The following is a 16,956-nucleotide window of genomic DNA, read 5'->3' as shown; positions in this document are numbered from 1 at the left end:
TTTATCTACGATTCCAAACACCTTATCGTACTTGCTTGAATTATTGTTGAAAGCTTTTGCAATTGCTGACTTGGTGATGTCCATGGATAAATATAACTCATTGATGGCTTACCATCCCCATCAACTAATCGAAGGACACTAATCAATGAACCGCCTATTTTAAGCGCCTCTAGAATTGTATTTCAAAAGTTTGGCATTTTAACAATTTTAGAACACTATTTTCCTGTTTTTTCTTTGAAGTAAGAGCTAGTGAGGAATTCTTCTGAATTGAACAATTTCTTCAAATTGTTCTTCTGCTCGTGAAACCTCTTGAATGTCAAGAATGCTGTAGCAAACCGAGTCTTAGCAAACGTGACCAAATCACGCTTCCCGGTATACTTCCTCAACCAATTCAAAAGCTTTATCTTTGAATGGATGTACACCGACAATTTCAAAGTCTGCTTGTACGCCAATGCAAAATGACGAATTTCAAAGATGCCCTTAAACATCAAATTGATGCAATGGCGCTAATAAAGCGGCTCATATGTTAGCTAAGCATGAAAATGCGCATGCTGTTAGTTCTGTATGGAGGGATGGTCCTCCGTCTTTTTTGGAGCCGATTTTGGCTAATGCAATCTGAGTTTACCTGGTTTTCAATATATATATATATATATATATATATATATATATAGTTGACAAAGTTGCTAACACCACCTTTTATCTACGATTCCAAACACCTTATCGTACTTGCTTGAATTATTGTTGAAAGCTTTTGCAATTGCTGACTTGGTGATGTCCATGGATAAATATAACTCATTGATGGCTTACCATCCCCATCAACTAATCGAAGGACACTAATCAATGAACCGCCTATTTTAAGCGCCTCTAGAATTGTATTTCAAAAGTTTGGCATTTTAACAATTTTAGAACACTATTTTCCTGTTTTTTCTTTGAAGTAAGAGCTAGTGAGGAATTCTTCTGAATTGAACAATTTCTTCAAATTGTTCTTCTGCTCGTGAAACCTCTTGAATGTCAAGAATGCTGTAGCAAACCGAGTCTTAGCAAACGTGACCAAATCACGCTTCCCGGTATACTTCCTCAACCAATTCAAAAGCTTTATCTTTGAATGGATGTACACCGACAATTTCAAAGTCTGCTTGTACGCCAATGCAAAATGACGAATTTCAAAGATGCCCTTAAACATCAAATTGATGCAATGGGTAGCGCATGACGTCCAATACAAAGTCGGCTACAAGTCCATTAAATCCTTGCCTAATGCAATTGAGCCATCCAACTCAAAAAAAAAAAAAAGAAAAAAAAAGTGCATTTAAGTCCACGAATTGTTGAATTTTTTGCCTATTGTTTATTTTAATTTTATTAAGCGTGATAGTAACACGATAGCTTATACTGTGACTAAAAAGTCTTTATGTAACATGGCGGGGGGGAGGGGTGGAGATGGTTGAATTTGTTGATTCTATTCCTCATTTCCTTTCTAATGTAATTGGCGAATACGTTTTTTAAATGAAATATATTCGCTAGTTTTCAAAAAAAAAAAAAAAGTCCACGAACTGTTCACAATTTTGCAAATCGATCAAATTTAACATGTTTCTCAGATCATCACTGACGTGACAGATATCTTATTAAAAAAATATTATTTTTAAATTTATTTTACTAGTTTTTAAAAAATAAAAAGGGAAAACCCCACCTACTCCCCATGTCTTCAACTCCTGTCGGAGATAAATAAAACTATTTGTCTTTAACATGGGCACAAAGAAAACTCTTCCGGCATGTAAGCATTTTCTTCGTCTCTAGGTCAGAGATGAAGAATATTCTTTGTGACCAGCCAGAGACAAATACGGGGAGGGAGTACCTTTTTTTGTTTTGTTTTTTTTTTTTTATTTAAAATTATTAAAATAAATAAAAACAATAATTTTAATAGGGTAAATGCCACATCAGCAATGACCTTAGGAACATGTCAAGTTTGGTGAAATTACATAATTTTGAATAGTTCAGGAACCTAATTGTACTTTTTTTTTTAGTTGGATGACTCAATTGCACTTTTATGTGTAGTTCGCTGACTAATTTAAATCTTTTCTTATTTATTGAAAAAATGAATAAAAATGGTGAGTTGTTATAAATATTATTATTGTGGACATTATTATATATATGGTAGTAGTTGTAACTGATAAAGTTACTACCTTTTATATGTATTCATTATTACCTTATATTTGGTGATACCTTTGTATAAGTATTCTGATTGATGAATGAGAATATTGGCCTTCCATCTCCATTCTCTGTATTCCTTCTTCCCGTTTTAATATTTTCTTTAACACCAACAAGGTTTTCCTCTCGCTCCTTTCGCGAGTTTTGACGACTAGGGTTTTGCCAATTAGGGTTTCTACCATAGCTTCGAGCACTGTTTACCTACCATGGCAACGCACGATATCTCGGCGTTGTGCAGGAATTTGACGCTGGCTGATGTAGATGATGATGACGGCTTGGTACAGCTGCCAGTGGATCGCAGCAATCAAGATGAGGAGGAGGAGGTTTTCTACGGCGTAGGTCGGTTAGTCACGGATAAGCTAGTGCGTTTGCTTTTCTTTCACGACACAATGGCGGCGGTTTGGCGTCCGGTGGTGGGAGTCAATGTTAAGGAGCTGTGCCAACGGAGATATTTGTTCCGTTTCTATCTGGAGAGGGATGTCGATCGCATTATCGCGGAGGGGCCCTATTCATATGAGCAGTGCTTGCTCATTCTCAGGAAGGTCCCGCCTGGGCAGGACCCGGAGGCGATCGCTCTCACGCACGCAGAGTTCTGGGTGCAAATTCATGCCCTGCCACAAGGGTTTCAGTATGAGGCCGTTGTTAAGGCGATTGGGTCGTTCATGGGCACCTTTATGAAAGCTGATGATTGCAATTTTGATGGTGCGATGAGGACCTTCTACCTCATCCGGATAGCATTAGATATCGCTAAGCCGCTGAAGAGGCAGATGAGGTTGAAGATGGATAATGGGGGCTGGGCGATTATTGACTTCAAATATGAGCGCATGTCGACGTTTTGTTTCCTTTGTGGCGTAATTGGCCATGGGGAAAGGTTCTGCCATAAATATGAGAAGCCGGGGGAGGAGAGGGCTCCAAGGCCATATGGGGCCTGGCTTCGTGCTGGTAATCAAAGAGGTGTGCCGTCCAATGGTCAACGGTGGATTTCGCCAGAGACTACGGCTGAGCGGCATAAGTGGAAGGCGGCGGTGGTGGAGTCACTAACTGAGACGGAGAAGGTGGTAACGGATGGGCTTTGTGTTCCGGAGGTGGGGGTGACTAATCCGAAGCGGAGGAGGACTGATGCGGCTGTTGCGATGGGGACGGATGGTGGGATCATGGGTTCAAAAAACTCGACGGAGGCGGGTCTTGCGGAGCAAGCCCGCCCAGGGCCATGAATATTTTAGCCTGGAATTGCCGGGGGCTTGGCAACCCGACGGCAGTTCAAGTGTTGGCGGACTTGGTCCGCGAGAAGAGGCCAAAGATAATGTTCTTAATGGAAACTTTCTTAGTGTCACAAAGAATGGAAGCAATAAGGCTGCGGTTGGGGTTTAATAATCTATTCGTAGTGGATGTGCAGGGGCATAGTGGCAGGTTGGCAATGTTCTGGAATGAGGTGGTCCAGGTTCAGATAACGAGGTATTCGGCAAATCATATTGACACTACTGTGGTTTTGGATGAGGGCACTCCTCAGTTCAGGCTCACGGGGTTCTATGGTATGTCAGGAACACATCGGAGGCGGGAGTCAGGGAACTTGCTCCGTCATTTGGCGGGGATGAGTAATCTGCCGTGGGTAACCATGGGGGATTTTAATGACCTGTTGCATCAGTATGAGAAGAGGGGGAGACACCCACATCCACAATGGTTGCTAAATGGGTTCCGGGAGGCCACTCAGGACTGTGGACTTACAGATTTGGTTTTAGAAGGCTATCAATATACTTGGCATCGGTCAAGAAGCACCCCAAACATGGTGGAAGAAAAGTTAGACAGGATTATGGCTACTGAGTCGTGGTTCAAGGGGCACGTGGCACATCTTTGGCGTGCCCTTATAGTGATCACATGCCTATTTTGCTAACTCCGATTGTGGTTTCACATCCGCTCCCGTCGGAGGAGATTTTGCTTCGACAACATGTGGCTCTGGGAGGAGGTGTTTAGGGAGGTCGTCGAGCATAGCTGGAGTAGGACTTCTGGTCTTGATGTGTTCCATAGGATCGAGGCGTGTGGAAGAGACATTGACCGGTGGGGGCGTGCTTATAATAAACATTTCCAAATGAGGATTGATAGATACCGACAACAACTTGAGGTGTTAAGGCCTCGAACAGACCCTGTGGGCAGTGCATCGTATGACAGGGTTGAGCGGGAATGGTTAACTTTGTTAGATCAGCAGCATGTCTATTGGCGGCAGAGGGCAAAGGGGCACTGGTGTAAGGGAGGGGATTTAAATACTAAGTTTTTCCACAATTCTGTGAAGGCAAGACGGAGGCGGAACAGGGTAGTGAAGTTAAGGAGGGAAGACCATACCTTAGCAGAAGGGGTGGATGAGGTGGGGGGTTGTGATGCTTGATTATTATTGGGATTTGTTTGCGTCACAGCCGGGAGATGTTGCTGATGTAATTGCTTGTCTTGGCTCCCATATTACGGACCGCGATAATGCAATGCTTACCATACCGGTAAGCTGTGAGGAGGTTAGGAAGGCAGTGTTTTCCATGCACCCCAACAAGTCACTGGGCCCTGGGTTTTTCCAACACTTCTGGATTACGGTAGGAGGGGAAGTCACTGGGTTCTGTAGGGAGTTTATTGAGACAGCAAAGTTGCCGGGCAAAGTCAATGACACGTTTATTGTGTTGATTCCCAAAAAACCAGTGCCTGAAACGATTAAGGACCTTCGGCCTATTCCACTATGCAATGTTTCATATAAGATCGCGGCGAAGGTATGTGCGAATAGGCTCAATCCTTTGTTGGATAAGGTTATATCGAAAGCCCAGAGTGTTTTTGTGCCTGGGCGCCTTATAACGGATAATGTGATGCTAGCTTTCGAGACACACCATTTTCTAAAAAGGAAAACGCAAGGCATGGATGGGGTGGCGGCCATGAAGATTGATATGAGCAAGGCGTATGACAGGGTTGAGTGGCGGTTTCTACGAGTTGTCATGTTGAAGCTTGGTTTTAACGAGAAATGGGTGAACATCCTGATGGAGACGGTAACCGGTGTCAAGTACCACATTCTTCATGAGCAGAGGCTGTTAGGGCCTGTTGTGCTATCACGAGGCCTAAGGCAAGGGGACCCGCTGTCACCATATCTATTCTTGCTGGTGGTGGAGGGTCTTTCCGCGCTAATTGAGAACTAGACGGCCCAGGGTATGTTACATTGTGTTAGGGTTGCAAGAGGAGCACCGGCAATCACCCATCTGCTTTTTGCGGGTGACTATTTTCTTTTTATGAGAGCTAACATGCAGGAAAGCAACAATATGAAGGGTATTCTCGACTAATATGCAGGGGCATCGGGGCAGCTTGTGAATTATGACAAATCACTCATTTGTTTCAGCAGTAACACTGACAATGAGAGAAGAAATACAGTGGTGGATTCGCTCGGTATCAGGCAAGGGGATACGGCGGGGAAGTATTTGGGGCTGCCATCCTTGGTAGGAAAGAATAAGAAGGCTGTTCTAGGGTTCGTGAAGGATCGCATTCTCTCACGGGTTCGTAGTTGGAATACTCGTTTCTTATCAAGGGCAGGCCTGAAGGTGTTATTAAAGAATGTTTTACAGGCGCTACCTTGTTATGCTATGATGGTATTTTCTTTGCCTGTAACTCTGTGCAGGGAAATTGAGGTCATTCTAAACCAATATTGGTGGACGGGGAAGGTAGCGGGGAGTGCAGGGATAAGGTGGCGGGCATGGGGAGCAATGTGTGCTCCGAAAGCAAAAGGCGAGTTGGGGTACAGAACCATGCTTGAAACAAATTTGGCACTACTGGGGAAACAGACTTGGCGGCTTTTAACTAGGCCGGATTCTCTCGTTGCACGGGTGTTTAAGAGCAGGTATTATCCAAATACTGATCTTTTGAATGCAAAACTTCGTTATAACCCCTCCTATATTTGGCATAGTATTGTTGAGGCTAGAAATGCAACTAAACAGTGGTATAGGCGGAGCATATATAGGGGACAGCAGAACAACTACAATAGGGAGGGATCCATGGCTGGTTAAGGCGGAGGACCCGTATGTGAATACTAAGTTACATGACACAGTTAGTAGCGCGCCGGTAAGCTCTTTGTTCAATATGGCCGGGACTAGTTGGGATCGGGACTGTGTGCTTGATGTATTTAATGCCAGGGATGCTAATTATATTCTTAATACACCGGTAAGTTTCCGGCGTCCTAGAGATGCTTGGGTATGGAAGGGGGAGTCTAAGGGGGTGTACACGGTGCGGTCTTCTTACAGACTACTGAGTGGGGAGGTCAGTTCTAATTACCCTTGGCATTTCATTTGGCAGCTTCAGGTTCCTCCCAAGGTGAAGATGTTTGCATGGCAGCTAGCTACATCGGTGCTTCCAACTCGTGAAGCTCTGGCCAGTAGGCGGGTTGCGTGTGTGGTGAACTGCCATATGTGCGGTAGAGTGGAGGAGACAGCCACGCATCTGTTCCGGATTGCATGCATGTAAGGTATCTATGGGCTACGATACAACTCCCTGTAGGTGCTCATGACAATGGAAACATTACAAACTGGTTTTTTGGCATATTGGGGTGCCTAAATGATGACACTAAGAACAAGTTTGTGATGTTGTGTTGGGCAGTTTGGACGAGTAGAAATGCGAACGTGTGGCGGGGGGACCAGTTTGTGAGGGAATCAGTGCTACATGACACTATGAGGTATTGTCAGAACTGGATGGCGATGCACGTGGATTGCCGGGGTGCGAATGGCGTCCAGGCGGAGGAGGCATGGCGTCCTCTAGAGGTCGGCAGGCTTAAGCTAAATTGTGATGCAGCGTTCGACTTCATCCATAATACCATGGGTTTGGGGTGGGTGTTGCGGGATGATGGCGGACGGTACCTGGCAGCAAGGGGTGTTCATGTCCATGGCCAATACACGGTGGAGGAGGCAGAGGGGTTTTGCTTGCGTGAAGCTCTATCGTGGCTACGCGATACGGGTATGGGGAGGTGGATGTGGAGACAGACTCTCAATTGTATATTCATGCTTTACCGTCTGAGTTTTTTTTTTTTTTTCTGCGTTTGGTCTGTTAGTTGATGATGTAAAACATATAGCCTCGTTACTACATGGGGTTAGTTTTGCTTATGTTAGGCGATCTGTGAACTGCACGGCCTATGCTGTTGCACGGGAAGCCGTTTCTATGACAGGTCCAGGCGAGTGGTTAGATGAACCACCGACTTTTTTGGTCCCGTTTTTAGATTATGATTTAATGAATTGAGTTCTCTTTTACAAAAAAAATAAAAAAATAAAAAAAAATAAAAAAAATAAAAATTCTTTAACACCACTTTTTTAAAAATCAATTAAAGTATACTATCTTAATTTTTTAAAAAAAAATGTAAAAATACATGTAACGTTACTTGAAAAAACAAAAAAATAAAAATAAAAAAATCCCACTATGGTAGCTCCTAAACGTGGTTCCCCACAAAATCGCCCCGTCCACGGCCTTTAGCCCTTTACCTTCCATTTCAACACGTCTTCATAAATTCCAAACAGCATCTTAAGTTACGGAGTAATGGAGTATTAACCCCAAAAAGATTTCTCTTATGCTATAGCTGCTGCTGTTGATCCTCCGCCATAGCTCTTTTACTCTCGTCCTCATCAGCCACCGCCGCCGCTGCCCTAAATGGGGGTCGATTACTACAACATTCTCAAGGTTCACCGGAACGCCAGCGAAGATGATTTGCGCAAAGCTTACCGTCGCCTCGCCATGATCTGGCACCCCGACAAGAATCCGGGCGCCAAAAAGCACGAGGCCGAGGCCAAGTTCAAGCAGATTTCCGAGGCCTACGATGTCCTCAGTGATCCCCAGAAGCGCCAAATTTACGATCTCTACGGCGAGGAGGCGCTCAAGTCCGGCCAGGTCCCGCCGCCGCCCCGGAGTGGGCCCCACCACTTCCGGACTCAGCCGCATCCCAATCCCTCCTTTCGGTTTAACCCCAGGGATGCGGATGATATTTACGCCGATGTGTTTGGGGGTTCCTCTTCGGAGAGTAATGGACGGGCCAGGGGGACTAGGGATGGGTTCTTCAGGAGCACAACCAATGTCGGCGGTGACTTCTCCGGAACTACCACTGGAACGCGCCCAGGGAGTACATCGAGGAAGGCGCCGCCGGTGGAGAATGAGTTGCAATGTAGTTTGGAGGACTTGTACAAGGGGGCGAAGAAGAAAATGAAGATCTCGAGGACGGTTCTCGATGCTTCTGGGTAAGGTTTAAAGCCATTTTGTTTTTACCATTTGGATTTTTTTCTAGTAACAGAGAAATTTTGGATTCTGTTATATATTTAGGGCTAGGGTTTGTCATATTTAGATGCAAAGATCTGATTTTTCTTGATATGCTGTTTACTTTTTGCTCATTGCTCTTGCATTCTTGGCTTCATTACTGTTTAGTATAATTGGATGCAGAGCTATTGGTTTCTGTTTAGTGTATTGTGAAAGGTCTGGCTTCTCTTTCTGTGCCTGTTTCTTCTATGCTGTCTCAGTGGAGCAGTTTTTGTGTTTTCTTCTAAAGGATTTTGGGATATCACCTTATTCTTTTGGATGTTACAAATTTGAAAAGCTTCTCTTAGGTGTGGAGAACGTAGTGTGAATGGATTATAAAGAATTTAGATAGCATGTTAACAGTTGTTATATTTCATAAATTCAAACTGTGTTTATCAAATCATACTTGCAGCGCAGTATATCAGAACGAAATAACTATAGATCCTGGTTTTATATAAATGCACCTATCAAGAAATGAAAACAAAACAAAACAAAAAAAAAACTTGGATATGAAGCTCCCATGATAAGATCCAAGTGCCAACTTCTTCTCTAGTGATACACATTCAATAATAATCTAGTTTGGAGGACTTGTCCAAGAGGGCTAGGAAGAAAATGAAGATCTCCAGGAAGATTCTCGATGTTTCTGGGTAATGTTTAAAGCCATTTTGTTTTTACCATTTGGATTTTCCCATTTTTTTCTAGTAGCAGAGAAAGTTTGGATTTTGTTATATATTTAGGGCTAGGGTTTGTCATATTTAGATGCAAAGATCTGATTTTTCTTGATGTGCTGTTTACTTTTGCACATTCTTGGCTTCATTACTGCTTAGTATAATTGGATGCAGAGCTATTGGGTTATGTTTAGTGTATTGTGAAAGGTCTAGCTTCTCTTTCTGTGTCTGTTTCTTCTATGCTGTCTTAGTGGAGCAGTTTTTGTGCTTTCTTCTAAATGATTTTGGAATATCACCTTATTCTTTTGGATGCTACCAATTTGAAAAGCTTCTCTTAGGTGTAGAGAAAGCTGTTTAGTGCTTTCTCTTCTTTGGCTTCCTCTGAAATTGCTGGCAGTATAAGGTTGATCTAATGCTTTCAATATGTAGTTTTTTTTTTTTTTTTTTTTTTTTTTTTTTTTTTTTTTTTTTTTTTTTAAATGACATGTAGCCTAACCTCGTTGCAATGGAAGCTATAGGCCCCACCATAGTTGGTATCTTCATGTTTGTGTTGCCTCTAGGATGGTAGAATTGCAGGGAGAGTTAGATGTTTTGGCCCCTACTTAACTTGGAACTTTAGATGGAGTATATTTTTGTTAACAAGAAAAATATACATGGTACATTGCATCAATATAGGCATGCATTCGATAAAGCAAAAAACATCTAGTCATTTAGTTTGATTAAACTATTAATTAGCCTAGTCAAACTTGGAAACTTAATTAATGCCTTAAATATAATACATATTTAATACGGGAAAATCTTTGCTATTGGACCTTTGCTTAGATGCTCTTTACTGTGCGATCTAAAGAAAGGGAGCACATTTAGAATTTTTCATGTACTTATTTTCGAAGTACTTTTATGTTGAAAATCACCAAATCAGACCATAGTTTCTTTTAAATGTGATGTTATCATTATTCTATTAAGAGTAATCAATATTTACTTTTTAAAGGTATATCTAGGATTTTCTATCTGCAATAGTCTAACTTTGTTGTCTTTGCATTGTACTTTATGCCATGCTTTAGGTTAAATGTGTAACTAGGTCTTGATAACTATAGTTGAGTAAGTTATTCGCCACCTCTTAAAGTATTCTTTCCATGAAAACCTAGTTTTATGTTGTTTCAGTTCATTATGAAAATCATAATTGAAGATAAACCAAATGAGTTTGAGAATTGTGTACTTCTTCCATTTTAGTTGGGTATTCAATATTTATAGAAACATAAGCTTTTGGCCAGTAGTTGTAAGACATTTTAGTTTACGTTAATTGACTTTCTTCTTCTTCCAAGTTTCAAGCAATCTCGCACTTCTATTTTGTCTTGCTCTTTTAAACTTCTACATAAATTAAGATAGCACACACTGAGATTTTCTGTATGCATTTAAGCTTTTTAGTGTGCCATTGAGGAATTTATATCAGAAACATTGTTTAATTCTAAGGTTTATAAAGCAAATTAAATCAGTTTGGGCTGATTTGCCCGGCATTTCAGTCACAGCTGACAGCTCTTATTCTTTCCAAATTTTCTTCTTTCACGTTTATTATTTAGGATATAAGAAATATTATTGTGTCAAGAAAATCTTTCCTTTTGCCAGTTATTGTCACATGATCCTATAATCAGAATAGAGCTTATGAGCTATTCCTGTTATTGTGTGTTTCTATAGAAATTGCTTAAATTTATGTTATTTGCAGTTTTGCTAGGTGCACAAAGTAAAAATGCTCTTTCAATCTTCGTAGTTATGCATGCTATTCTGTATGGTATAATTCTAATTTCTAAGATGTATCCTTTGAACAAGGTTGGGTATTTAGTATAAATATGCATTCATATTTTGTATTTACAACCACAAATTTTGCTCTTTATATTGATACATCAGTACTGTCTTATTGCAGCACACTCCGAAGCGTGGAGGAGATTCTGACAATTGAGATAAAACCTGGTTGGAAGAAAGGCACAAAGATAACCTTTGTCGAGAAGGGCAATCAAGAACCTGGTGTCATTCCAGCAGATCTTATTTTTGTGGTTGACGAGAAACCTCATGCTGTTTTTGTTAGGGATGGTAATGATTTGGTTATCAGTCGGGAAATATCGCTTCTTGAAGCTCTAGCCGGGAAAACTCTGGAAGTAACAACACTGGACGGCAGAAATCTTAGCATCCCATTGACTGAAGTTGTCAAACCTGGGTACGAGGTAGTTGTCCCAAACGAAGGAATGCCAATTTCTAAAGAACCTCGCAGGAAGGGAAATCTACGGATAAAGATTGATGTTAGGTACCCGGCAAGGCTGAGTGAGGCTCAGAAATCAGAACTGAGGAGGGTGTTGGCAGGAACCTAAGGATTTTAATTTTTTTTGGGGTGACCATATCAACAACACAAGTTGACTGTGCAGTTTGTTAGATGTACATGTAGCCATATATGTGAATGAAGTAGAGTTTCATTTGTTTTTTTTGGTTTCCATTCTCCTCTTCAATGAAGTGGTGGAATGGAAAATGGAATTGTTCCTTGCCTTTGAACTCCTAGTCTAAGATTATTATTATTATTATTTGATGGGTTAATTTACAGGTTTATTTGTGTACATTTGATGAGGGATGCATGGATAGATGGTGGATCAGAGTTCATCTTGTATTGTGGATTCTGATCTAAAAATTAGGTGTCTGCAGTTGACCTATTTTGTATCTGTTGATACAGACGAGTAACATAATAACTTTAGACACATAATATGTTGTTCTTTTAGATCAGGTTTATAATGCAAGGTAGACTCTGGTTCATAGTATAATTTGCCAATTCTAAGATGAGATTAGCTATTTATTGGATTTGGATCACCTCTGGGCTTCTTTAGCTGGGTTGGGAGAAGGGCCTATTAGTCCCAACACTATGGATGATTGTGCATTTGAGGATTGTTCATTGTGCCAGTGAATATTTGACTGTTACATGCTGAACTTGTAAGTGCTAGTTTATCAAAACTGAATGGTCTATTTAGAAACTTGATGGGTATGTATTACTCCAACAAGATATGTGGGTGGCCTCCAAGTCATTGGTTTAATCAGTAAATGAGAAGTTTAACTTAAGACTTGTTTTCAGCAGTTGGGTGAGTGTTCCATTCTTGTCACAAACATTAACGGTAACAGTTAAAGTTTGGGTTGGGTTTTTTGTGTGTAGAAGTATACAGTTTGATGTTGAGTTTCCATGGATCTGGGAGCAGGTTTATGTGGTCCAACAAAGTTGGGAAACCTGAGTTATGAATTGCAAATTATTTGTGAATTGGGCTCCACCTTGCAATTGAACCTGTGTCTAAATGCTCACAATTTACATACTAAATGTTTACAATTTAACTTTTAAAAATTTATAATTTGTATACTACGATTACACAGTGTTAATATATATGTAATTGATTACCTTGTTTTGTATTCACAAGTTCCTTTCAAATATTGCAGTCACACAATATTAATAGATTAGGATTTGATGATCCTGCCTATACAATTTATACGTCGTTTATGACCATAGTTGATAGTCCACCTTGCAATGTGGACCATGGTCCATGGTATAACAACTCGTCATGAATAAAACAAAAATATGTGAGTGGCCTAATTTTCGTACGTGAAGAGTGTTACGTTATTAGTCAGCATAAAGCATTTTTTAATAGTATAAGATAAATTGGCCCTAAAAAGTTGGTCGATATGAGCATAAAGTGACCCTTCAAAGTTCAAACTTTAAAAATTTTCTAAAGCAACGACACAAATCAGACATGGAAAGCTGATGGCAATTATATATCTATGTTCTTCTTCATACAATCCGATCCATCAATGTCTCAACTTATGAGTGGTATGTTGCGCCTTTGATTCAGCCTACTTGCTAGCATTTGATTGCTTATTTGGTTATGGAAACCATTTTCTAAATTCCATATTCAATTCAACTCTATTGTATTCAATCAAAAATCTTCAAAATCCTATTCTTATTCGTTTCATAAGATTTGAAATTATTTATAATAGGCTGCAAAAATTAGTTTTTCTCTCTCAAAATTCTGTTTCTCATCTTTTCTTAGCTTCATGTGTTCATCACGTGCTTTAGTTCATCGAATTCCATTGTTTGAATGCTCAAACTTAGAATCGCAGTACGTTTTATCCTGAAAAACCTACGCTGGAACGCTTCTAGCTAGCACCTTTGGGAGGCGGCAAATAAAATTTTAAGGAGAGAGTGATTCGCTCGACTCGTGCTAACCACCTACCCAGATAATCCATTCGTTCTTGTGCTTGTTATATTTTTCCAAAAATATTATTTTTATAGTAATATTTCATAGCAGTATATACCTTCAGATAGTTGTCGTGATTTCCCTTTGAAAAATGATAGCTAAAGATTTAGGACCACTAGCTACATGGTGAGATAAGTAGGTAGTGGGAAAAGAAGGATTAGGAAAGTATGGAGGTGGATATCCATCACCTTCCACTAGATGCATGATGCTAATACCTTTTGCTTTTATAGGTCTTTAACACATCACCCTATCATGAATTCTAAAACCAAAATTGCTCGTGTGAGCATGTATCCGATCCATATAGTTGGGCAATCATATAATGATTTTTGGAGTTCTTCAAATCTCTCCATCACCTCTTAAAGAAATCACAAATAAGTAACTAATAATTTTTTTTTCTGATTAGTATTACATTTTTCAAAATAAGTATTATATTTTCATTATGAATTGACCTGTTTCATAAATAAAGAAAATGAAACACACAAAAAACCAATAACGCCTCCATTGAGGCTTGAACTCACAACCTCTCAAATAGAAGTCCAACCCGGATATCATTAGACCACAAGGTCTTGGTAAAAAAGGTCTACATTAGTTCAACTAATTTTTTAATAGAAAAATTCAAACCTAATCATGTATACTAAATTACTTCTGGGACTAATAGTATATGCTAATTCAAATTAGTTGGACCTACTTCTTTCCAGTCAATCTTTAGTTTTCTTTCATTAAACACTTAATTATAACCATAAGACTTTTATGTTTGTTTGTTTTTGTTTTTGTTTTTATTTTTAATCAAGAGAAGCTTCACTTTCTTTAGCTTAGAGTATGCCGTGTATGTTTCTATTACTTACACACAAAGCAATATGTTTTGGTTAATATCGAGTAAGTAATCTGGGCAATTTGCCCTCACATATATCCGATCAAATTAATTGTTGACTTTATATTATGGGTTAAATTTTAAAAATTAAGTGTTAACTTTTTTATAAATTAAGTAATCTGAGTAAGTAAGACATGTTGAAAGTATGACAATAACCAGTTATATAAATTTAACTTATTCAAAATTAATTTTTTATTTAAAAATATCATACATTATGTAAGTGTACAAATAAGTACACATTAGATTGGCTAATTTATTAATTTATTTTATGTAAATGTTAGTTAGCATGAATTGTAATTAATAGTTTGGACCAAGCTAAAATGTGTGGTGGAGGTTTATTGGAAATGATTTAGACAAAGAGCAAGTCTGAAGATCAAGTTAAAAGAAGATGTGGTTGAGAAGATTTCAAGCCACATAAAGAAGCTACATTCAAGGCTTGGTGGAATGGGGATTTCATACACTATAAAAGGAAGGGAAATCAAAAGAGGATGTTGCCAATTCTGAATTTCTATATCCATACGCAAGCTTCCTTCAATACTGCTTTAATATTGATTATATTAATTGTGATTTAAATCTGTACTACGAGTTAGTACCTGTGACAGCTGAAGTGCTACACCAAAGATGTTTATGGCATGCACGGTTCAGTCCTGAGTAGGTGTTTTAGAAGAGTTATAGTGGTAAAGGCTGTGAGCCGTTTGTAGTTACCTCTTGTAATACTCTGTGGTGAACATCTAGTGGATTGGGCAGACGTGGGTTGCCCCGCAGACGTAGGAGAAGGAGCTCCGAACTGCGTAACAATTCTACTGTGTCTTTACTTTATTAACGCTTTCAATTTCGTTATTTATATGTTGATTGAATTGATTTAATTAAACAGCGAAATTGTCTAGTAATTTAAAATCAAGTAGAATCCTTAGTGTTAAATTGATTTCAAGATACACGGGCTTTTTCAATTGGTATCAGAGCCTCCAGACTTAAGTTATTAGTCTGACGATCTGGCTACTCCGTGCCCCTTGATCTCAATCCTTCAGCGGTTAGTATTATTATTTCTGATTTTGTTAAATTGTTCAATCTCACGGGTTATTGAGTGTTACAGAATGGAGCGTACTAAAGCTCTTCCCCAGCTAGTCGGTGACAACTATGCATACTGGAAGGTGCGCACACGCACTCATCTCAAAGCACAAGGTGAAGCAGTATGGTGTATCATTGTAACAGGTTGGGAACATCCGACAAAAGCCAGTACCAGTGGGGATGCAACTCGAGTGACAAAACCTGAAAATGAATGGACCCAAGCTGAGAAAACAAGTGCTGGACACAACGATAAGGCACTAGATATTATTTATGGGCTAATTCATGAAGGTCAATTTCCTATTGTTGCAGGCCATGATTCAGCTAAAGGCGCGTGGGAAGCACTAGAGGCTACCTACGAAGGCACATCGTCGGTAAAACAATCGAAACTGCAACTGGTACAGTCAGACTTTGAGGAGCTCCGGATGAACGAAGATGAAAACATCGTGACTTTCCACACTCGTGTGCAAGAGCTAGCAAATCGGGCTATGGTCCTCGGAGAACCATTCACTCAAGAAAATTTGGTGAAAAAAATTCTACGATCACTGCCACCTCGGTTCAGGATGAAAGTCACAGCAATCCAGGAACATGACAACTGGGAGAAAAAGACTGTAACACAACTAATGGGGAATCTAAGAACTTATGAGATGGAAATATTAACAGATCACACAAAGAAACAAAAAACAGTAGCATTTACCGCTGAAGAAAATAATTGTGCACCTGATTTAGATGAAGTAGGTGATGATCCCGTGGTATTTCTTACTAAACAATTTTCTAAACTTTTGAAACAGGTGTCAAAAGGTTCACGAAACAAGAATATGCAAAAGGGGGCGTCATCATCTAAAGCGAGTTCTAAATCCGGTTCATCCACGTTCAAGTCTTCTGGCTCACGTCCAGGACAGTCCAAAGAGAAATCCACCAGTAAAGGGATCAGATGCTATGAATGTGAGGGCTTCGGACATGTACAAGCAGAGTGCCCCACCTATCTTCGACGCAAGAAATCCATGTCAGCAATCACTTGGAGTGATAATGACTCGGACGGTGAAACGGGAGGATCTGACTCAGACGAAATTTCTGGGAATTTTGTTGCCTTTACTGCACATGTGGCTACTAAACCGTGTCATGAAGATATTGCTGACTCAGAAGGAGGCGAGTATAATTCTGCAGAAGATTTAGAGTCAAGTGAATCATCTTTTGAAATTGATTTTAATAAATTGTATCCCAAATGGGCAGCACTAAGGAAAGAAAATCGTAGATTAACTAGTGAAATAGGAATTGTAACAACTGCAAAGAAAGTGTATCAAACTCAAATAGCCGATAGGGATCTGCTCCTTAAAGAGGCATTGGCCCGAGAAGAAAAACTGAAACAAGAGGTACAGACTCTGAAACAGGAGCTGAACACCTACAAACGCCAAATCCAAATGATGGATACCACGTCTACACTTGACGAAATCCTTGAGTCTGGAAGAAAGACTTCGGCAAAATTTGGGATAGGTTTCACAGGAAACAGCTCAAAAGACAAAACGGTGTTTGTCAAAGCGTCAGGCCTTGGTCGAGGAGATATTCCAGAGTCTAGCACAGCGACACGTCGCGA

The 16,956-nt window shown here is 40.0% G+C and overlaps 2 protein-coding genes across 2 annotated transcripts; both read left to right on the top strand.

Moving 5' to 3' along the window:
• The first annotated feature begins 4,147 nt into the window (after positions 1 to 4,147).
• Positions 4,148 to 7,803, top strand: LOC109191100. The gene is made up of 9 exons (XM_019341671.1): positions 4,148 to 4,510; positions 4,611 to 5,340; positions 5,515 to 5,689; positions 5,840 to 6,058; positions 6,156 to 6,378; positions 6,511 to 6,589; positions 6,712 to 7,164; positions 7,280 to 7,378; positions 7,778 to 7,803. The coding sequence occupies exons 1-9, from the start codon at positions 4,148 to 4,150 to the stop codon at positions 7,801 to 7,803; spliced, it is 2,367 nt and encodes a 788-aa protein (XP_019197216.1).
• LOC109191194 (dnaJ homolog subfamily B member 1) lies at positions 7,682 to 11,742 on the top strand. Its single transcript, XM_019341781.1, has 2 exons — positions 7,682 to 8,429; positions 11,071 to 11,742. The coding sequence occupies exons 1-2, from the start codon at positions 7,849 to 7,851 to the stop codon at positions 11,510 to 11,512; spliced, it is 1,023 nt and encodes a 340-aa protein (XP_019197326.1). The 5' UTR covers positions 7,682 to 7,848; the 3' UTR covers positions 11,513 to 11,742.
• The last annotated feature ends 5,214 nt before the right edge of the window (positions 11,743 to 16,956 follow it).

The sequence above is a fragment of the Ipomoea nil genome, unplaced genomic scaffold (assembly GCF_001879475.1).
Source record: "Ipomoea nil cultivar Tokyo-kokei standard unplaced genomic scaffold, Asagao_1.1 scaffold1617, whole genome shotgun sequence".
NCBI lineage: Eukaryota > Viridiplantae > Streptophyta > Magnoliopsida > Solanales > Convolvulaceae > Ipomoea > Ipomoea nil.
Note: the sequence above shows the minus strand (reverse complement) of the source record. Positions and strands in the feature narration are given on the sequence as shown.

Coding starts and splice junctions, on each gene's coding strand:
- LOC109191100 (XM_019341671.1), top strand. CDS start 4,148: ATGTGGCTCTGGGAGGAGGTGTTTAGGGAGGTCGTCGAGCATAGCTGG. Junction 5,341..5,514: donor ATTCTTGCTGGTGGTGGAGG/GTCTTTCCGCGC, acceptor ACTAATATGCAG/GGGCATCGGGGCAGCTTGTG. Junction 7,379..7,777: donor CGTTTCTATGACAGGTCCAG/GCGAGTGGTTAG, acceptor CTTATGCTATAG/CTGCTGCTGTTGATCCTCCG.
- LOC109191194 (XM_019341781.1), top strand. CDS start 7,849: ATGGGGGTCGATTACTACAACATTCTCAAGGTTCACCGGAACGCCAGC. Junction 8,430..11,070: donor ACGGTTCTCGATGCTTCTGG/GTAAGGTTTAAA, acceptor GTCTTATTGCAG/CACACTCCGAAGCGTGGAGG.